At 38.7% G+C, this 20,976-nt stretch overlaps 1 protein-coding gene across 5 annotated transcripts in view; it reads right to left on the bottom strand.

The window, feature by feature from the left end:
• DOCK4 (dedicator of cytokinesis 4) overlaps window positions 1-20,976 on the bottom strand; it is a 421,086-nt gene that overhangs the window by 86,700 nt on the left and 313,410 nt on the right. For 4 of the 5 annotated variants that reach the window (XM_035020946.1, XM_035020944.1, XM_035020942.1 and 1 more), the window contains 2 exons: window positions 13,606-13,704; window positions 3,170-3,264 (listed from right to left, as the gene is read on the bottom strand). In XM_035020946.1, the coding sequence (XP_034876837.1) occupies window positions 3,170-3,264; window positions 13,606-13,704 (194 nt within the window). The remainder of the gene's footprint in view (window positions 1-3,169; window positions 3,265-13,605; window positions 13,705-20,976) is intronic. The other variant, XM_035020945.1, reaches the window with a different exon arrangement.

Below are 20,976 nucleotides of genomic sequence, written 5' to 3' on the forward strand. Positions count from 1 at the left end.
CAAGCAAGAGACACATGTCTCATCCTTGCGCAAGTTAAGCTGGATGCCCTTACCGTGTCACCCGATATTAGACATTCAGGTGGAAATAAACACAAGACCATACTAATCACCAAGTGTCTGGTCACAGCTTTTAGTAGGACTTCAGATAAAGCAAGGAAGCTACAGGATTTGGGACAACATAGTTTATAGATGAAAGTTAAAGGCATTTAACTCACTTGAAAACACAGGAAGAAAGGACCAACACATCAAAGAATACATATTTTGAGGGATGAGCTGAATACAGCTGAGCTCAAAGGTAGGGCAGTGGTGACTTCTCAGCTAGTTACTATCAAGTTGACATGTATTAGGCACATAGTAGGTAGTAAAAGTGGGAGTCTGGGTAAAAATGCCTCTTTGAGGGGCCCTGATCAAATATTTGTCTAAGAAAGCTGGCAACATGGAAGAAAGGTGGTCAACTTCAGAGACGTGGATCTAGCTCCTGCAACTTGCATCTACATAGTTTAGCAAAGTGGTCATGTTTTCTTCCCAATGTATGCTAACATTTTTTAAAAAGATTTTATTTATTTATTTATTTGAGAGAGAGCACGCGAGAGCACACACAAGTACGAGCAGGGGGAGGGGCAAAGGGGGAGGGAGAGAGGGAAGCAGACTCCCTGCTGAGCACGGAGCGGAGCGAGGCAGGGCTTGAACCCACGAACCCAAGACCACAACCTAAGCCAAAGTCAAGACTTGAATGCTCAACCGACGGAGCTACCTGGGCGCCCCTGCCCTTTAACATATTTCAAATGTGTTTAACATCTTTCAGAAATGGACTTTTCTACCAATATTATAGTGGCTAATCTTTTTTATGGATAGAGAAGAAATAGTTGAAGGCTTATTTCTGGAATATATTGCATTCATAAGGCAAGAAAAATCTCATTTGGTTTCATAATTTGAATGGGAAATGGCTACGGTGGTTGCATGGGGAGAAGAGCGGGAAGCAGAAGAGCAGAGGGCAGTGTCTGTTCCAACTTGGGGTGTTCTCTACCAGACCCTGGAGTCCTCTCTCCAAATTGGGACGGACTTGCAATTGCCAGTGGAAAAACAGTGCCCATTTCTTATCAGCACTGACTTGAGTGGCAAGAGCGTGATGGTACTGCATTTAGCAAAGGCTGATGGCCTTTTTCTTGGATTTGCTTTGGGAGTATCTTCTGTTTAAATGTATTACACAGAACTCATCTTAAACTAACCCATGCTCCTGTTTGGTTAACACTGTAGATGAAAATCTTGAACATCATGTGTTTACTCAAAAGCAGAATCTATACTTCTAAGTCTGTTACCCATTTGTGTGACCATGAGTCTTCATAAATGGAGTGGAGATTTTTATGTAGAGAGAGAGAGAGAGAGATGGTGTTTAATTTTAAAAAGCCACATTGTGGTCACGGTTTTCAAGAAGCTCAAGCAGAGCCTGTGTGCATAAGGAACAAAATGTCAAACTTATTTTTGGTTTGAATTTTTGCCATTGAATATTCTAATTCAAGTCAAAATATCCCTCCGCACACAGGGCAGGCATAATGACCACATGATGACGTTGTGTGATGCAGATGTCAGCAGCCTGGACCTCTTCCCGGCTGGCTCCCTGGACCACTTCATAGTCCTCTGCAGAATGTTAGATCTTTGGTAATAACGCCAGATTCATGACCAATTGCTCCCTTTAAATCTATAGCATCCGGACATCCAGATGAAAAGATATTTGATTCTACTCACAGATATCAAACTAAATATGCTAAATTCTAAAGAGAGCTATTTCAGGAGTTTCAATTAGTCTTGAACATGGAAAAGCTGCTTCTGTACTTATGTAAAATATAATATGCCATATTATACTATTTGTTACTTCACAAGTTTTAACACATCGTTTTAACACCTCCACATCTATAAATGTATACTGCAGCAGAAGCCATATTAGGCATATCTTATCAAAATCCAACCCTATATTCCTGGGGCTCTTACCACCACCATACCTGGCATCTGGGGAGGACATATGGTGTCTTTGGTCTATGGATAGATACCTGGAGAATTCAACCTTTATCCTGAATATGAGGGTGTTTGGGGCTGGACAAAAGGAGGAAGGAGAAGCAGGCAAATGTAGACTTGAAGGAAAGAATGTTTATGAGACAGGGTAAATTATGAGTGTGGAAGTAAACATCAGCCAGTTTCCTCAAGAACTTCACCTGCATTCTGTATCCTGAGATGACAGAGACAGGAAGCATGAGAGCAGACACTGCCATGATACTTACTCTCTGGGACGGCTCCTGCCATTCTGGCAGCTGCCTAATCTCCTTTCCTGGCTCCTACTCCTTCAAGTACTGGCTAAGATCTTTTATTTTTTTTTCCTGGATATGCCTAATACAAGCTAGTTTTGCCAACTTCCAGAGATTCAACTTTATGTCAATATCTCTCCAAATGTCTTCTCTAGTTCCAAATTTTGCTGAGAGCATTATTTTCAGCTCTCTACTGGCCATATCCCTTGGCTGTATAAAAGGAACTTCAATCTTCATGTATCCAACTCAGGGGTCATATCTTATCCCCAGTGCTGAGCACATGGTAGATGCTTAATGTATCCTGCTGAGTTAAAATGAATTAAGAAAGATTAGAAATGACTTAAGTGTGTAGCAACAGGGCTGGTTAAATAAATGATGGTACACCAATTCAATAGAACATTATATGCCCATAAAAGAGCAAAAGAAACATAAATGAATGAGGGGCTTTCTATGTATTAATGTGGAAAGACTGCCAGGATTTTTAAGTGAAAGAGCAAAGTGCAAAATAGTGTATATATTATGCTACCTGCCAGGCTCTGTATAAAAGAACACTGGAAGGTCACACAAGATGCTAATAAAAGTGGTAACTACAGGCTGGGGGTAAGGGATAAATACAGTAGATGGGAAGGGGTTTTTTCAATGTACACTCTTCTTATATTATTTGATTTTTGAACTATGTTAAATGTATCACCTGTTTAAAACAAATAGTAATATGTATTTTTTTAAATGAGAGAAGTTAATTCAGAGACAAAGAAAAAGAATCCCAGGATTTGAAGATTTCAAACTTGAGATCAAACTAGAAAAATCATTTTTGTATCTCCTCTCATCCATATACTAAGCTGCAATCATTGTCAACTTAAATGTCTTACTTGTTAGCCACCAAGCGCATAACAGTCCAGTCCTTCGGAAACATCTCTGGGCGTATCAATATTCGGAACACAGTAAATATCTGTAGCAGGAAATCCTTGGATAGGGAGGAAACAGATCATTTTACTGAGTTATTTTAACTGTCAATACACACACACACAGAGCACGGTTGTTGCCATTTCCAAAGCAACTACAGAAAAGGAAGCCATGCTTCCATAGTTCACCAGGAGAAGGAATCATCACTGTTCTATTCTCAGCACCCACTGGCTTGCTACCCTTCCCAAATGTTCTCTTTTCCTTTTCTTTCTCATACACAGTGGAGATGACCTTTCATTCCTCTTCACAAACTCTAAACATTTAGATTTTATAAATAAAGGGGAAGACTGACAGTTGAAGATTAGCAGGCAAATATATTCTTTCTTTTATTATAGTGTCCTCAACATCAGAACTTTCCATAGCGAGAGAACGATCAACAGATCTTCCTTCTATGTAGGTGTCAAAATTTAGAAAGTTATGTTCATTAAAAAGCATTTTAAGCAAACACACAGGTTTCTTCGAGGGCATTCTGAGGACGCAGCATTAATGGTATGCATGCAGGTTTACAGAATCTGAATGGGCTATGTAGAATACACTCAAATAAGGATGTGTGCTAAGCTGAGCCCAGTGGTGAGTGCTTAGTAGCTATGAGAGTGTCAAGGAATTATTCACAGAGTTGCCATGCCAGAGGGCAGCAGTGCTTACTGAGATGTTAACTTTAAACTGATCACCTAGAAACATTTTTGACAAAAAGCTACTGCCAGACACAGAAATACCTCTTCTTTTTTTTTTTTTTTTTAAAGATTTTATTTATTTATTTGACAGAGAGAGAGACAGCGAGAGAGGGAACACAAGCAGGGGGAGTGGGAGAGGAGAAGCAGGCTTCCCGCTGAGCAGGGAGCCCGATGCAGGGCTCGATCCCAGGACCCTGGGATCATGACCCGAGCTGAAGGCAGTCGCTTAACCAACTGAGCCACCCAGGTGCCCCCAGAAATACCTCTTCTTAAAACATTTCAAGTGATAGAGCCCCAATCGCTGCAGCATATTACACTTAAAGGGGACTCAAGGAGACAATATACATGTACTGAATGACATAAAGCATGCCCGATCAGAAAGAGATTGGCTCAGTCTAGTTTAGATTTGTTAACTAGCAAACTTACAGATTGGTTGATAACCTCAAGCAATGCTAGGAAGATATAGCTACCAATCTGATTGAAAGCAACAGTATGGTGTCGCTTAATTAAAAAAAAAAACCACACATGAATTTTATTTATGAAACCCAGCAACACATTATGTGAAACATGTAAACTGCTTGAATAGAAGATGATGGTTGTCATTCATATCATCAGAAGATAGAGAATCTGAAAATATAAGAAACATGTGGTAGCTGTGTGTGTGTGTGTGTGGTTTTTTAACATACTCTAACAGCTTTGATCAAGCCCATAAATATTTTGACACGAAATTATTTTAGCTTCTTTGGCATCAACACACATACGTTGATATGTGTAGTATGTGCCATGTGGAAATAAATCCGCTAGGTCATTTGCCTTTAAATGGCCAGACAGACCCTTCTCATGTAGGCAGAATCACCAGACACAGTTTCCCAAATGAATTCTACTGCAGGTCAGACAATTCGGGGAAACCCCTCACATTCCAGACCTCTCTTGGGAAAGTAGGTCATTAGCATACTAATATGGTGAGAAACCCTTCTTAATGCATTTCTAAAACTTCAAAAAAGTTTTTCAGTTCATTCTTTTGGGTTTTCCAGACATGAATATATATAATCCCTGCAAAAATGGATGTCTGCATTTACCTTTCAAAGAATTATATCCTACTTCAGTTTCCTATCTGGTGGCACTTGCTTAGATGGATGTTTAAAAAAAAAAATCATGAAGGTGGGGAATCACTTCTCATAGTCTACAATGACTTAGGAATAGTTTCATTTCTAAAATATTGAAATTTCATCTTTTCCCCTCTCGACTTTTAGGGAATCGGAAATTGGAGGTAGCACCCTTAGCAATGGGTGTGTGTATGGGGGTAGGGGGGTAGGAGAGATTGATGGAAGCTGCACAGGGAAAGAATTGTCTGAAAAACTGGTTATAGCAGGCAGGACGTCTACCTTCCGGGCTGGCAACTTTGGTTGCTCTTCTTTTGTAGGGCTGGGCTCAAAAGGAAAGTTATTCCAGGTGTAGGAGCTGGGGACAGACCATCTGTTTCTGTGCCATCTTATTTTCTTATTCCCACTTATCTCACAAAATAAAAGGTGTGGCAGCATGCGACACTGAGCCAATGCCCGCATAGTGACATAGATCTTTGCTTCCCCTAAGAAAACTTTTTAGTGTCTCAAATAGCTTTCTACAGAACCCATGCAAGCTTCATCTACCTTTATAGAATCCAACTCATTGTGGCAATCTTACAATGACATTGAAAAGCCATTTCAGTGAAAATCAGAAAATCGAGATTTTAATCCTGACTCAGCAATGAACAAGCCCAACGACCTTGGTAGTTTATTTAACCTCTCTGGAACTGAGCTCTCATATTTGGAAAATGTGGAGGCTTTAAGGTCCCTTGTAGTGAGCCGTGATTTTGAAAAGTCAGTATGATCACTTATCTGTTATTATACTAGACAAATGTTTTTTTCTTATTTCTCAGCTGTAGGCTAATGTTTCATCAGAGGGTAACATAAACACCTTCTACTGTGGCACTCCCATCATATGACTGAGCTCTGCAAGGATTTACTATCAGCTGCCATGCAACTGGTTTCATTCAAACTCCATTCCAGTATTTTAAAGCACTAATACCTGAATTCTGGATTCTTCAACAGCCCCCTGCCTGTCCTCCCCAAATCCACCGCTGTTCCCCATCTGCCCTAAGTACTTTTCAGCTCTCATCGTTTCACTGAATGTGTGCTTCTGCATATATATACGAAATTATTTTGCACACATAACAATAACTAACACATCTTCCCCATAATTTAAAAAAAGAACATTGCTATAATAATATTCCTGTTTGGATAGCAAGAAATAAGTGTTTCATATGCCACTATTTTAAAATTGGTAGCCTGGGAGCAGTTTCTTCTTTGTTTGTTTACTTCAAATAGCACAACATGGTAACTTAACTGCATTACTGGTTTTATTCAAATCAGGGTTCAAAACAGAAAAAGGAACAGTGAGGTGGTACTTTACAGAAGCACTTTTTTCTGCAGTGCAAGAGGTTCAAGTAAGGAAGTTCATGTGAAAACCACAACAGTAAAAAGGGCCATACTCAAATAGAAAAGAAAGCAAGAGCCATTTTTTATGATTTTAGAAATCATCACTAACATTTACTCATTCATAAATATTGAGTGCTTTATTACGTACCAGGCACTGTGTTAGATGCTGGGGACACCTAGTGGGGTAAGATACGTTCTTTTTATTTATTCATGCAAGAGTATTTATGGAGTGTCTGTGACATGTCATTCCACAGTAAGTTGAATGTAATGCTTGCCCTAAACGGAGTGTACAGTTTGGCAGGAGAGCTGAAGGCTAACCTAAAAACCACACGGATCTATGCATGCACTGCAAGTGAGGATAAGTCTGAGGACCAGGTATTCCACGGAGAGGGAAGAGCACCGGCATGCCTTAAAGGCAAGAGACAACACGGGGCTGCCTGGACTGCAATGGGGAGTGGCAAGAAATGGGGAAATTTATCCTGAGGGCAATGTAAGGCAGTGAGGGGCTTTAGGCAGATGGGTGAGAGGATTAAATTTGTTTTTCACTCATTTCCTGACTATACTGTACAAAAAATCGCTTTGTGTTTACACAGGATACCGTGGTATCAGCATAGCACGAGACAGAATGAAGTTTATGCAACAGAATTAGTGAGACACGGGAGGAGGTATTCCAAGATCATGAAACATGAGTTAAGAACTCAAGAAAAGAAAGCATCATGGCGTAAGCAGATAGACCAAGACACGGTCTCCTTATGTCAAAAGCAATGCCAGGGACAGAGCCTTCTAGGAACACATTTCCTTCACTTATAATTTAAAGTATAGTCAAATATTATTTTAAAAATTTTCTACAAATTTCAAATGTGTAACATCCTTGGTATGGGGTTTGAATTCAATTAAAGGGTGTTAATAATTATTATCACATTGAAATTCATAACCTTAAAAGTTGAATATCGAAGCACATTATGCGAAAATAACTCCCAAGTGGTCTTCAGTCTTTGAGAGCTAGAGAACTATTTTTTATGATAAAATAAAGGCTATAAGTTGAAATAACTGTACAGAAAAAGATGGTTTGTGAGGTATGCAGACATTTATTAAGAGGGTTGTTTCATTCAACTGAGATATATTATTCTAGGCTCTGTGCTTGGGACACAAAGACATGGTCCCTACTCTCAAAGAGCACAGTCATCAAGGATCCAAGGAAACAACATTTAGAAGGCATTGTTGGGTGCTATCACAGAAGGTGGGGAAGAGTGGGGGTGGGGGGGCACCATATTCTGTGAATACTTCGGAAAGAAAGTGATTCCTGAGCTGGATTTTATAGCACGAGCTGAAATCAGGGAAGGATTAATAGGGGGTAAAATTAAGCAATTCAAGTGAGTGAGTAATGGTAGAATAGGCATTTCAGGGAGACACAAAAAAATGATTCAGAGGAATTAAAAACTGTATGGTTGGTTTGGAATACGCAAGTAATTTTAACTGGCTGTCATGAAAGGGGTTTGGAAGAGGCTGGAGGACAATGAGGATGGAAGGTCGACGGAGGATAGGGATTACTTGGCAGAGACTGGAACTTGTCCTGCAGGTAACGTGAAGTCCTCAGGGTTTTAAAGTTGGATTGTGACTTGATCAGATATGATTTTTCAAGGCTAGGGGGCCAGTACATGGGAGACAATGAAAGGCTGTAGTAGTGCCGTACTTAACTTCCAGAACAGGTATAACCTCCTGCTTAAAGCAGGGTTCTCACAGTTCTATATGAAAAGTCATAATCCAAAGAACAGGAGACTCAGTGCTTTCCATGTACAAGAAATACCATGGATGTGGACAAAACTTTAGCCCTCAGCAGAAGGTGGGTGTATAATAAAACATTATTGACTACAGAAGGAGAAAAAAGAAAAGAAACAACTCGAATCACTTCCTGGTCTTTGCTTTTGTTCATTTCTAAAATACTGCCACGTTCCAAGGAAGGAAAGGGCTACACAATGCAGAGTACCAGCCCTCGGGTCCTTGCTCCTACACAGTCCTGTTGACTTTGTGACTCACACCACTCACACAGAGCACCTGAGGACCTAGGAGAAGAAATGGCATACTGTTCAAAATGCCAGGAGCCACTCCAACAGTAACCCTGGAGACGTCCTGATTCTGCAAGCAAGAACGGAGTTAAAACACCAATAATCTGGGAACTCCGTACTTTCAAAATCTGTTTTCATTTTCATATCATTTAGAGAACCACTGTGAAATGCTTGGCCATATCTTTCTTTGAACTGATAAGAAGAAAGAAAAAAGCAGTGCTCTTTTAGCAGTGCCAGGGATAAAGAACAACAAAAATATTAATTGGAACATCTCAACATATAATTCATCAGTATCAAGGAAGATTTAAAATCCATATATCCCATGATCTAATAGTTCGACTTCCAGGAATTCATTCTACAGCAATAAGGGCACAAGTCCATAGAGACATGTGTGTCATGATGTTCCCTGAAGTATCCTTTCTCTTGGCAAAAGTCAGAAACATCCTGAATGCCCAGCAAAAGGGGAATGATTAAATTATTAGCATCCATATAGTGCAATTTGGAGGAAGAAATGATACAGTGATCTCTACAATATTCATGACATATTGTTGTGTGAAAAAGTGCAACTAATAAGAATAGTAGGATTCCATTAAAAATGTGTATGTATATATTATAAAAAATAGTCTGTGAGGACAACCTTATGTGTCACCAGTAGCTACCTCTGGGGATAGAATACATGTGTGTGGAGGGGAGGGGGACATACTTTATGACTTTTAACCAGTAGGTAAAATGGGAGTTTTAAGGTCTAATCCCAGTATCAGTTATAATTTTCCATTAAATACCACTTTACTAAGCTATACCTTTCCTTGTATGCAGTTCCTTTATATATTCCATTTCTAACCTAAAGGTAGATACAAAAAAAAAACAAAAGCCAAATAACTCTCCTTCCATTAATTTGGCCTTTTATCCCCACTTCATGACTGGAACCGCCTTATTACTTTTTAAAGAGTTGACAAATGAAATTTTACGCGATTTGATGGCAAAGATTTTGGTTGAACAAACTTCATTAAAGTGTAAGAAAAAGCTGAGTTTAGCTGCCTGAGCAAAGAGCTCAGATGTTAATAGAATTCCAGGCCCTCTCAATTACTTCCTTGTGGGGGTGGAAAGAGTTTGGGGGAGGTTAGCGGGGCGTAAAATGAGGCACTGCAGGAAAACTGTTGAGCACTGCATGGCCCATGACAGTGGGGGTGGGGGTGAGGAGGTAATCTATAACTGTCAGCCGCCATCACTGTTGTTTATATACGTCACACTCATTTATAACAATGATTTAGATGCTCTTAATAACATTAAAGCATTAAGAGAGATTGTTTTATTAGTCTTGATATCCCCAATGCCTAGCCAAGGTGCTCAATAGATGTCTGTTGAATCAAATAATTGACATTTGTAATAAAATCATAATAGTGCCTACCTCAGGGGGTTGAGGATTAAATGAGTTATATGAATCAGTCTTTTAGAACAGTACCTTGCATGTACGAAGTTTTATATAAGTGTTTGCTGTTAGAGGTCCTCAGTTTCTTGTTACTAAAGTAAAATCTCAAAGTAGTCTAAAAATTCTGGTTTTATAATCCATTTGGCAGCAAAACCTGACCTGAGCTATTCAGTTTTTATTTAATCCCACTTAGAGTGAATATTTTTTTGACTGCAGAAATATTAAGATATTTAATTAGAGTGGCTATCCCAAATCCTACTGGAGGCCCTATATCATACACAGTATGTGCACCACATTATCTTCCTGAAATGTCAAAAGCTTCTAATTTCTAAAATACACGTGCTAGTAAGGACTTTGCATAAGGGACTGTGGACCAGCGTTACTACCTTTGAAAGATCTTGTAATGTAGGTTTCAGTAGCATAAACAGGGGTATTTGTCTTTGAAGAAAAATGAGAACAAGAAAAATGGATCTGTTAAAAGGTGACCTCTGAACTTTCAAAATACAGATTAAAACCAGCTGACTAATTAGCTTTTAATAAAATAAGTGACCTTTAGCTTGCCTTCCCCCAGTTACTCCCCTTCCATTCTTACACTGGGAAAATGATCTTCCTCCAGTTAAGGCTACTTCTGTCCCCTCCTGCTGCCACCTCAGGGAACCTTACTACCCTCTGCACTTCTTCCTTACACCTTCAGCTTCTCCTCTACCAGCTCGAATCGTTACCATTTGAACATGCTTAAGTCTCCTCCATTATAAATATTCCCATGATGTCCAAAGTTCTCCGTCAGTAGACACCTTATCCTCCTTTTCTTGGAACATGTTATACATCTATTGTATCTTTTTCTTTGTTTCATTCCTCAATTCATGACAGCATGGCTTCTGCTCTCACCACTGCACTGAAATTGCTCATCGAGTTCATCAACAATATTAAAGGACCCTTTGAGGGTCTTACTTCACCTCCTTGCAGTAGCAAGCAGTGTTCAACACTCCTTGATGCTTCATCTATCCTTTAAGCAATATCGATTGCTCCTTGATGCTTGGCTTCTATTCAGATCCCTTCAATTACATACTCTACACTCTCCTTGGATGTTCCCATTTACTCCCATTGATGTAAATGACAACTTCCAAATCTACATCTGCAGCCCAGCTTTCTCTCCTCAACTTCAGACACTGTCTATAAGACATCTCCATTTTGATGTCCCTTGGGTGACCAAACTCTAGCTGAAACTGGATTTATGTTTACTCCCAAACCTGTACACCCACACCTCCTGGGTTCCCCATGCAGTGAATGGCACCAACATCTGGCCAGTTGTCAAAGAGCCTGGGAGTCAACTTCAACTCTTCTTTCTACTTCACCTCTTTTATAAATTCAGTCACCAGGACCTGCCAATTCAACTTCCTTAAATGTCCCTAGAATCTACCATCATGATCATCTCACTTTCAGGCCATAGTCATTTCTAGCACAGACTACTGCGTCAGATCCTTTATAGGGTTCTGCCTCCTGTTTGACCTCGGCTAATTCATTTTCAGTAGTGCAACCAGACAGGTTTTTCTTAACTCAAATGGGATCATGGCTCTCCCCTCTTTCCTAAAACCCTCCACAGAATCCAAGTGTCATCAAAATAAAATCCATACACATTCGGAGAGCCTTGTGTCTTACAACTCTCTTCCTCATATTCTATCAAACAATCAACAAATGTTTCTTGAGTGCCTACAATGTGGTGAGCATGTTCTGGGATCTGAGGATACAGCAGTGAACCAGCCAAAGCTTCACACACCAAGGAGCTTATAATCTAGTAGTTAGGGGTTGGGGACTCACAAAAACAAATAAAGTAAAACATTCCAGGTTTGAATAACTGTTATAAAGGTGGTGTAGAGAGTGCTTTGTCAGTTAGCATATTCTGGTATCATTTTAGCTGAGAGATCTGAATGTCCTAGCCAAAGGTAAGCCCAGCACACTCCTACTCATCTTAGTTCTCAGCTGAGACCCCTTTGGGGACTTTCTCTCATGTCATGAGTTTGGGTTGGCAGCAATTCCCAGATGCTCCAAAGCACCATGTGCTTACCCTGGGAGTTCACTACCTGTGGGGTCAATGCCTATTACTTGACTGACTTCTCCCCCTACAGGGACTGGACAATTTGTACCTGGCCACATAACAAAAACCAGTAGTTGCCTGAATTTCTCAATCGATATTGCTTAAAGGATAGATGAAGTAATTAATACATTCAATAATTTTCCTGGCCCAAAGGCCCAGTTAATTTTGAAGTGGGAAATTGTGAAAAGGTGTGTGGCTGACTGAAATGAGGAAAGGCCACATAAAACACTTTATTCATGACTTCCACTTGCTTTATTATTATTAATGTGAATAATAAGGCATAAAACTCAATACCTAGATTAAATTAATCATGATTTTCAATGTGTGCTTCTCTGCTATTTTTTATTCCCAGGCTCTGTAAAAATAAGTAGCCTTTCCTATGGGGAAATTTTGAAACATGAAGTCAAAGACCTCTTATATAAAACCTAGTTCCTTAACTGTTTTACATATTCAACTTCTGAAGAAAGTTAATGACTGCACAATTATCTTCCTTTTTAGCCACATGGATTTCTGTGTGTAGAATGGGCATTTTCCAAGGCCTTTTATCTGTTCTTAATTCTAAACTCAGGATTGAAAGTAAACATGAAAAACATATTTTTAGGCATGGATATATGCCAACTAATTTTCTGCTAGAGAGATTATATCTGCCCAAACTATTCTTTGTTTCATGATTCAGCTTGTCAGCCACTCCAAAGTAACTGAAAGATGCTTCTGAGGTCATGCAACATCTTCCAGATCAAAGATAAGTGATCCCTGTCCATGATCTGTATTAAAAAAAATCTACAAGTCTTCCCCTGAGGTGCTGTGAAGGCTTCTGGTCACACAAACGTTGCAGCGTGACCATGCCTACTGTCCTGTAATTCTCCACCACTGGCATGTAAGTCCCCTTCCATTATGATGGTTTACATATGAATGTGTCTGGAAAACTCAAGAGATGAAAGAGAAGTAAAAGTAAATAAGAAGAGATGACAGGTCATTCCTCCAACTGAGGACAATCAACTTCTAAGGTTTTAGTGAACACCATGAAGGAAGCACTGAAGCTTCCTAAATCTCAGCAAAGATTGAATTTTTATAAACCTGGCATCAATATTTTCTATTTAATGTCAGCCTGTCACACTAGCACAGCATATTGATTAGACTGTAGCTGATAGAGAATATCAAATTCAACTCTGCTTCTCTGGGGTCAGAACGTTGTAGCCAGAACTCCTCATTTTGGTTTTAGAGGGATGAAGTCAGCTAATATATTTATATATTCACCCTTACCTTCTATAAAGGCAATATTTCTAAGTCCACCTAACTAGAGTTAGTCTATTTGCTTTTGTCTCATTAGGTCTGTGATTCTATTTTAGTTTATTGGATTTTGCTGACAGGTATTTCAAATCCTATGTCTTTGTACAAAATAAAAGTTAATTGCTTTGCTTGAGTAGTTGAAATCTTAATGAGCCAAGACAGAGAGTCAGACATGTGGATGAAGGTGAGAAAAAACAGCTTAGAATTTAACATAGACAGGTAAAACAACTGTCAAGGAACTATCTTAACAATGATGATGAGAACAAGGAAAGCTAGAAAGACGTAGGAAATTAAAAAAAAAAGTCACTTACCCTTAATTCTTCCTTTGTATTGAAACTATCAAGAAGTTGTTGATAATGTCTATCTGTCATTTGTCGTAATAAGGACAGGAGACAAGCAACAAACTCCCCCTAATTAAAAAAAAAAAAAAGGCATATTTTTTTTATTAAGAGTAAAAATGAACATCAGTAACTTACTTTGAACTGCCCTCAAATAGAACACTTAAAAAAACCCACTAGGATCTAAAGTCACTCTGTGAAGTCTTTTAAATCTAAAGTAACAATATTATAGTCCAAATTTCTCCCTGTGATGGCCATTTACTTGGTATATATGCATTTCCAAATTAGGAGATTTTTTCGTTTGTCTGTTTGACTTGTGTGGAAGCTTTTCACTAGGAAACTAACTTCACACACTTAAAGGAGGTAAGGCAATTTACTGAGCATTTACTCTACCTTAATTCATTATGTCATTTGAACCTCATTATCAGTGCTATGAGGTAGGGGGTATAATATTTACTTAAAGACGATAAATTGTACGTTCAGTGGGCTAAAAAACTTGCCCGAAGTTACATCACTAAAAAGTAGAAGAGCTGAAGTTATCTATATGTCTTTCTGACTCCAAAGCTCTTCCTGTACCTCTTGCTCCATTTGAATTTACACAATCTCCTCCAACTCATCTGAGTTCTGGTCTGCTGATGGGCAGGGTATAGAGAAAGCCATATATTACAATGTTGGTTTCAAACTCCTTTTAAAAATAGCTTAATTGTGATCCTTTTCTGTTTGGGTGCCAAGTGACTGACTCCTAAAAAATCCATTCTTAAAAATTAATAATGAAAAAAAAGAGCATCCATAGATTTGAAGACCTATGAAATCACTGTCACTTGCTTGCATTTCCCAAAGTACATCTAATTTAAAATAGTTATGCTCTAATGCAACATTTTTTGCTCAGCAAAAATATTTATCTACTTTTAATGGGAACAATAACATTTAAAACAATATGAACACAACAGGAGAAGCAATCAGTGGTAACTGATGGTAAATTTACAAAAATGTACTTTAATTGGGAATTGGTGTGGGTTGGTTTTTTTTGTTTGTTTTGTTTTGTTTTTTTTGCACTTATGTGTAAAGAGGCTATAGACTCACGTGTAAAATCAGGAATTGAAAGCTTTCATAATTGGGATTTTCTAACAGAGGCAGCTAAGTCAGGAAAGTCAAATGTATCCCTTCCAGCTGCCCAGGAAGGTCTGGAGATGCTACCTAATCACCAGATCAGGGTAACCAAAGATGCAGGTTGGCTTCTTGCATAAGGATAAACATTTGAAACACACAAGTATGGCAAATAATTATTTCCGCACACTTAATGGGACAAATATTTAAGAAACTAACAAGTAAGGGCTAGCAGAAATCTATCTTCTAAGCTCAACATAATACTTTGTTAACGAACAAAGAAACTCTTGGTACTTAACACTAGCTATGGAAAATTTAAGGGCACAATGATTCATATTTTAGTGCATGTGTGTGAGGAAACAATCCAAGGCTAGGAAAATAATAAGCCAAAAGGAATGAGAGGATACCACCTGGTGCTCACACAAGACTGGGTATAATATCTTTTTTCCACCAGCAAGACTGGAAAAACCTTGCCATATCAGGGGATCAGAATACTAAAAAAGACCTTTTCTCAGTAGAGAAAGGCCCAGTCATCGGAAACTGAAATTTACAATAACATAATTTATAATACCACTGAAACATGGAAGTACTTAGTGATATATAGGACAAAAGATCTGCACACTGAAAATCATAAAACACTGATGAGAATAATTAAAGAAGACCTAAATAAACAGAATACTATGTTCACAGATTAGGAGATTTAATATTGTTAAGATGTCAATTCTCCTCAAATTGATATACAGATTCAGGGTAATCCCAATCAATATCACATCAGGCCTTTTGTGGGGTAGAAAGTGACAAGCTGATTTTAAAATTCATATGGAAATGTAAAGGACTTAAAATAGTGAAAACAGGGGCGCTTGGGTGGCTCAGTCGTTAAGCATCTGCCTTCGTTCAGGTCATGATCCCGGGGTCCTGGGATCGAGCCCCGCATCGGGCTCCCTGTTCAGTGGAAAGCCTGCTTCTCCCTCTCCCACTCCCCCTGCTTCTTTTCCCTCTCTCGCTGTGTCTCTCTCTGTCAAATAAATAAAATCTTTAAAAAAAAAAAAAAGAAATAGTCAAAACACTGTTCAAAAAGAATAAAGTTGAAGGACTTATACTATGGGACTTCAAGACTTATTATAAAGTTCTGGTAGTCAAGATATTGTGTTATTGGTGTCAAAACAGAAAAAAATAGATAAATAGAACAGAAAAGCCCAAACCAAAAACAACCCAAATGTCCACCAAAGGGTAAACGAATAAAGAAACCATAGTATATCCATATAATGTAACACTATTCAGCATTAAGAAAGAATGAACTATTGATACACACAACAACAATGAAGAAACTCAAATAATTATACTGAGGGAAAGAAGTCAAAATGTCACCACCCCCCATCAAAAAAAAAACCTAATAGTAACTATGTACTGTATGATTCCATTCCTATAAAATTCTAGAAATGCAAACTTACCTGTAGTAACAGAAAGCAGGTCAGTGGTTGCCTGGGGATGAGGTAGTATGGGGGGGCAGGAGGGAGAAAAGGGAGTGGGGCACAAGCAAACTTTTGAGAGTGATGGACATGTTATTTATCTTGATTGCGATGATGGTTCACAGATATACACAGATGTCAAAACTTACCAGCTGTATACTTTAAATATGCACAATTTTTTGAATGTCAACTATATCTTAATAAAGCTTAAAAAAGGCATTATGACAACATTTATGGAATGGAACTATGTGTAAGTTATAGTATTTTTGATTATACTATCAAATTCATTCCTTGTTGGGTGGACACTATTAACTTCATTTTACAGTAAGATCTGTTAAGGTTGTTATTTATCCCAGGTTTCACAGTTAGAAAATGGTGAAGCTGGGATATGAAGCCAGGTATCTCTGGTTCTTCTACCTACTGCTCAGACTGATTTGATTTTATAGAGGAAATATACCTGAGTTTGAGGTCATAATTCAAATATAAATAGGCATAGAAAAATCTATGAGTTGATAACCAATGTCTGACTTTTTAACCTCTCTATTAAGTCTCAACTTAAAAACGCAAATCTACTTAGTAGAAACCCATTTCATTTCTCATCTCTTAGTTCTTCTACATCCTAGCTACACTATCTCTAATATAGCTACTATCTTAGTATTCTTAAAATGTTTATTCCTAAAACATACCATCCTGTGAATAGTGACATACCTTGAAGTAAGAAGAATTACATATTATTGCAATAATTTTAGTAATGAGAAGAAAGGTTATTAAAAAATAGACTTTCGTTACATATTTATAGTCAGTGTACATAGGAACACTTCTTTGAATCCAGGTTACTATCTATATTTGTCACATCTGGTGTAGACTGCAAACAACTTATCCTGCTATCTAATCTTTGGCACATTTATGATGTGTTGTTAACCGAACATCTACTCTGCAATGTCATTTTATGTATTCACTTAATCTATTTAGGAACTCTAAGCACATTTAACCTGTTAAGAAGCCTAGATATCCACTGGCCATAGCAACATTTTTCTAGGTATATCTCCTAAGGCAAGGGAAACAAAAGCAAAAATAAACCAGTGGGACTATATCAAAATAAAAAGCTTTTGCACAGCAAAGGAAACCATTAACAAAACAAAAAGACGACCTACTGAATGGAAGAAAATATTTGCAAATGATATATCCAATAAAGCATTAATATCCAAAATATATAAATAACAACACAACTCAACACCAAAAAACCCAAACAATATGATTTAAAAACAGGCAGAGAACACGAATAAACATTTTTCCAAAGAAGACATATAGATGGCCAACAGGCACACAAAAAGAGGCTCAATATTACTCATCCTTAGGAAAATGTAAATCAAAACCACAATGAAGTATCACCTCACACTTGTCTGAAAGGCTAAAATAAAAAAGAGAAGAAACAACAAGTGTTGGAGAGGATGTGGGAAAAAAAGGAATCCTCAATGCATTGTTGGTGGAAATGTAAATTGGTACAGCCACTGTGGAAAAGAGTATGGAGGTTCCTCAAAAAAACTAAAAATAGAAATACCATATGATCCAATAATTCCACTATTGGGTATTTACCCAAAGAAAACAAAAATACTAACTCAAAAGGATATATATACCCCTGTGTTTATTGCAGCATTATCTACAATTTAAAATAGTTAAGACACAGAAACAACCTGCATGTCTATCAATTGACAAATGGATAAGGAAAATGTGGTATATATACATAATGGAATATTATGCAGTCATAAGAAAGGATGGGATCGTGCTATTTGAGACAACACGGATGGACCTCGAGGGTATTATGCTAAGTGAAAAAAGTCAGACTAAGAAAGAGAAATATCATATGATTCCAAACACAAATAGAATCTTAAAAAAAATGAATAAACACACAAAAAGCAGAATCAGACCTATAAGTACGGAACTGATGGTTGCCAGAGGGGAGGGGAGTGAAATGTTGGGCAAAATGGGTGAAGGAGAGAGGGAAATACAGGCCTCTGCTTATGGTACGAGTAAATCACAGGAATAAAAGCAGAGCATAAGGAGTAGAGTCAGTGATACTTTAATAGCAATGCAATAAGGTAAGTACACCTGGGGTGAACACAGCATAAGGTATAAACTTGTCTAATCACTAAGTTGTACACCTCAAACTAATATAACATTGTGTGTCAACCATATTCCAAAAAAAAAAGAGGCTTAGATGTCCAATATTTTACTAAAATATTTTTCATCTATAATGTAATTTTTGTTTGTTTTTAAAATATTTTAAGTGTCCAAGGGTGCCTGGGTGGCTCAGCTGGTCAGGCGCCTATCTTTTGGCTCAGGTCATGATCTCAGGGTCCTGGGATTGAGCCCCACCTCTGGCTCCCTGCTCAGCGGGCAGTCAGCTTCTTCCTCTCCCTCTGCCCTTCCCCAGCTTGTGCTAAACACAATCTTAAAAAAAACTTTAAGAAACCCCAAGACTCAACAATTTGTTGAAAAGAATAAATGAAAACCATTATTGGCCAAGATTAGCTTTGTTTCAGTGTGGGAGTTATCTACATATACATTGCCTTTAAAACATTATGTGTTTCGGGTGCCTGGGTGGCTCAGTTGGTTAAGCGACTGCCTTCGGCTCAGGTCATGATCCTGGAGTCCCGGGATGGAGTCCCGCATCGGGCTCCCTGCTCGGCGGGGAGTATGCTTCTCCCTCTGACCCTCTTCCCCCTCATGCTCTGTTTCTCATTCTCTCTGTCTCAAATAAATAAATAAAATCTTTAAAAAAAAAACAACAAAACAAAACAAAAAAAACATTATGTGTTTTCGTGGCTTGCATCCATTTTATGTATACATTGAGTATAGTGGGCATTTCTAACAATAATTGTGAATAAGAAGAGTATTACATGGCTACAACAACGGCCCTCACGAAACCTTCTGTTATACACATGCACTATTTTTTCCAGAAATTTCTTACAGAATTCTGTATCCCTTCTCCCCCTCAACCAGAAGCCCCCAGTGCATGAAAAGTTTAGACAAGTGTATCTTTCTTAGACATGGCCTATGTTGAGTTGAGTCACCTGCACCATAAATGGTGCTAAACCAAATTATGGTCAAAGAAAGAAGCATTTATAAATTGTAAGGAACTCTGCAGTCCGATTAGTTGAGGGTGTGAGCAAACAGCCATATACGCTGCTGTATTAACTCTGCTTCTGCATACAATTAGGTTTTTGAAAGGAACCGATAACAATGGTGTTTTTTCTTCTTTCTAGCAAGAGAGAGCATTTTAAAGTTTAAAGAACAGTTGGTAAAGGAACAAAAAGTACAATCCCTTTAAATAGTAAAAATAAGGCTACTGTTATTTAGAATTATGATGCAGCGGCAGCCAGTCCTCCTGTTAGCATTATGGGGAGGCACGGTGACAGCCATGGGACCCGCAAGAGAACTGAACACTTCGCCATGACGCACTGTGGGAACCGCTTTCACCCACAGGACGTCCACTTATTGTGGGCACTTTTTCTGCAAAGACTGCAAAGTGTTCGGGCGCCTGGGTGGCTCAGTTGGTTAAGCGACTGCCTTCGGCTCAGGTCATGATCCTGGAGTCCCGGGATCGAGTCCCGCATCGGGCTCCCTGCTCAGCAGGGAGTCTGCTTCTCCCTCTGACCCTCCACCCTCTCATGCTCTCGCTCACTCTCTCTCTCTCAAATAAATAAAAATCTTTAAAAAAAAAAAAAAAAGACTGCAAAGTGTTCAATGTTGTAATGTTCAATGCAAAGTAAAGACCTCCTATTATTCAGAGAGCCTGTTCTCCATGAGAAAATGGTAAAGAAATTAAGTCTTCAGTGCCCACAGAGGACGGACTCTGTGAATGACCAGCTCATGCTCCTCACCATAGAATTAGTTATAACAACAGTATAAGTATTCAGCAATCATGTGACCATTACACTACTACTGTGTAATAAACACCACTGTGACTATTGCTGCTACTATAATAATTACTAAAGTAAACTGATACTGTTTAAACCCTTACAGATGTGATGAAATCCTCACAGTAACTTTGAGAGAGGTCCAATTATTTTCTGTCTTATTTTTTTATTTTTATTTTTTAAAGATTTTATTTATTTATTTGAGAGATCGAGAGAGCGCACAGAGGGAGAGGAAGAGGGAGAAGCAGGTTCCCTGCTCAGCAGAGAGCCCGCTGCCTGGATCCCAGGACTCTGGGATCATGACCTGAGCCGAAGGCAGATGCTCAACCAACTGAGCCACCCAGGTGCCCCTATTTTCTGTTTTAAAGACAAAGGAACAGAAGCTTAGAGATATTCGTAAATTGCCCAAGAGCATGCAGATAATGAAGTGGCAAAGTAGGATTCAAAGCAGATCTGCTTGAGTACCCTGAAAAAAATGTCTTACAGCATAAAACCAAAGGAGCCAAGTAATTCAAGTGCATGTGTGCCAGCAAATTTCAATCCAAATACCTTGTGAGAGTTTGGTTTTTCGCAAAACGGGGGGAGGTACAACACGGCTATGCTGGGGAAAGTTCCTCTTTACGTGATTTTCCTAAAATTTAGAACAACGGATGAACACCCTGCCTGCCTTACCCCCAACTTCATCTGCAAACCCGATTCAATGCCTTCGAGTCTCTTCCTTTGCACTGATTATTGTATTGTGAAGGCCTAAAGGCCGTGCAGACCCCAGAGAGATTTGTCATTGACTCTGCCTCTGGATACAAAGCAGTCTGAAAAAGTGTTTTAGCTTCTGACCTCAAGCAGTCTTT

The sequence above is a fragment of the Mirounga leonina genome, unplaced genomic scaffold (genome assembly GCF_011800145.1).
Source record: "Mirounga leonina isolate KUSES-001 unplaced genomic scaffold, KU_Mleo_1.0 Mir_174, whole genome shotgun sequence".
Taxonomy (NCBI): domain Eukaryota; kingdom Metazoa; phylum Chordata; class Mammalia; order Carnivora; family Phocidae; genus Mirounga; species Mirounga leonina.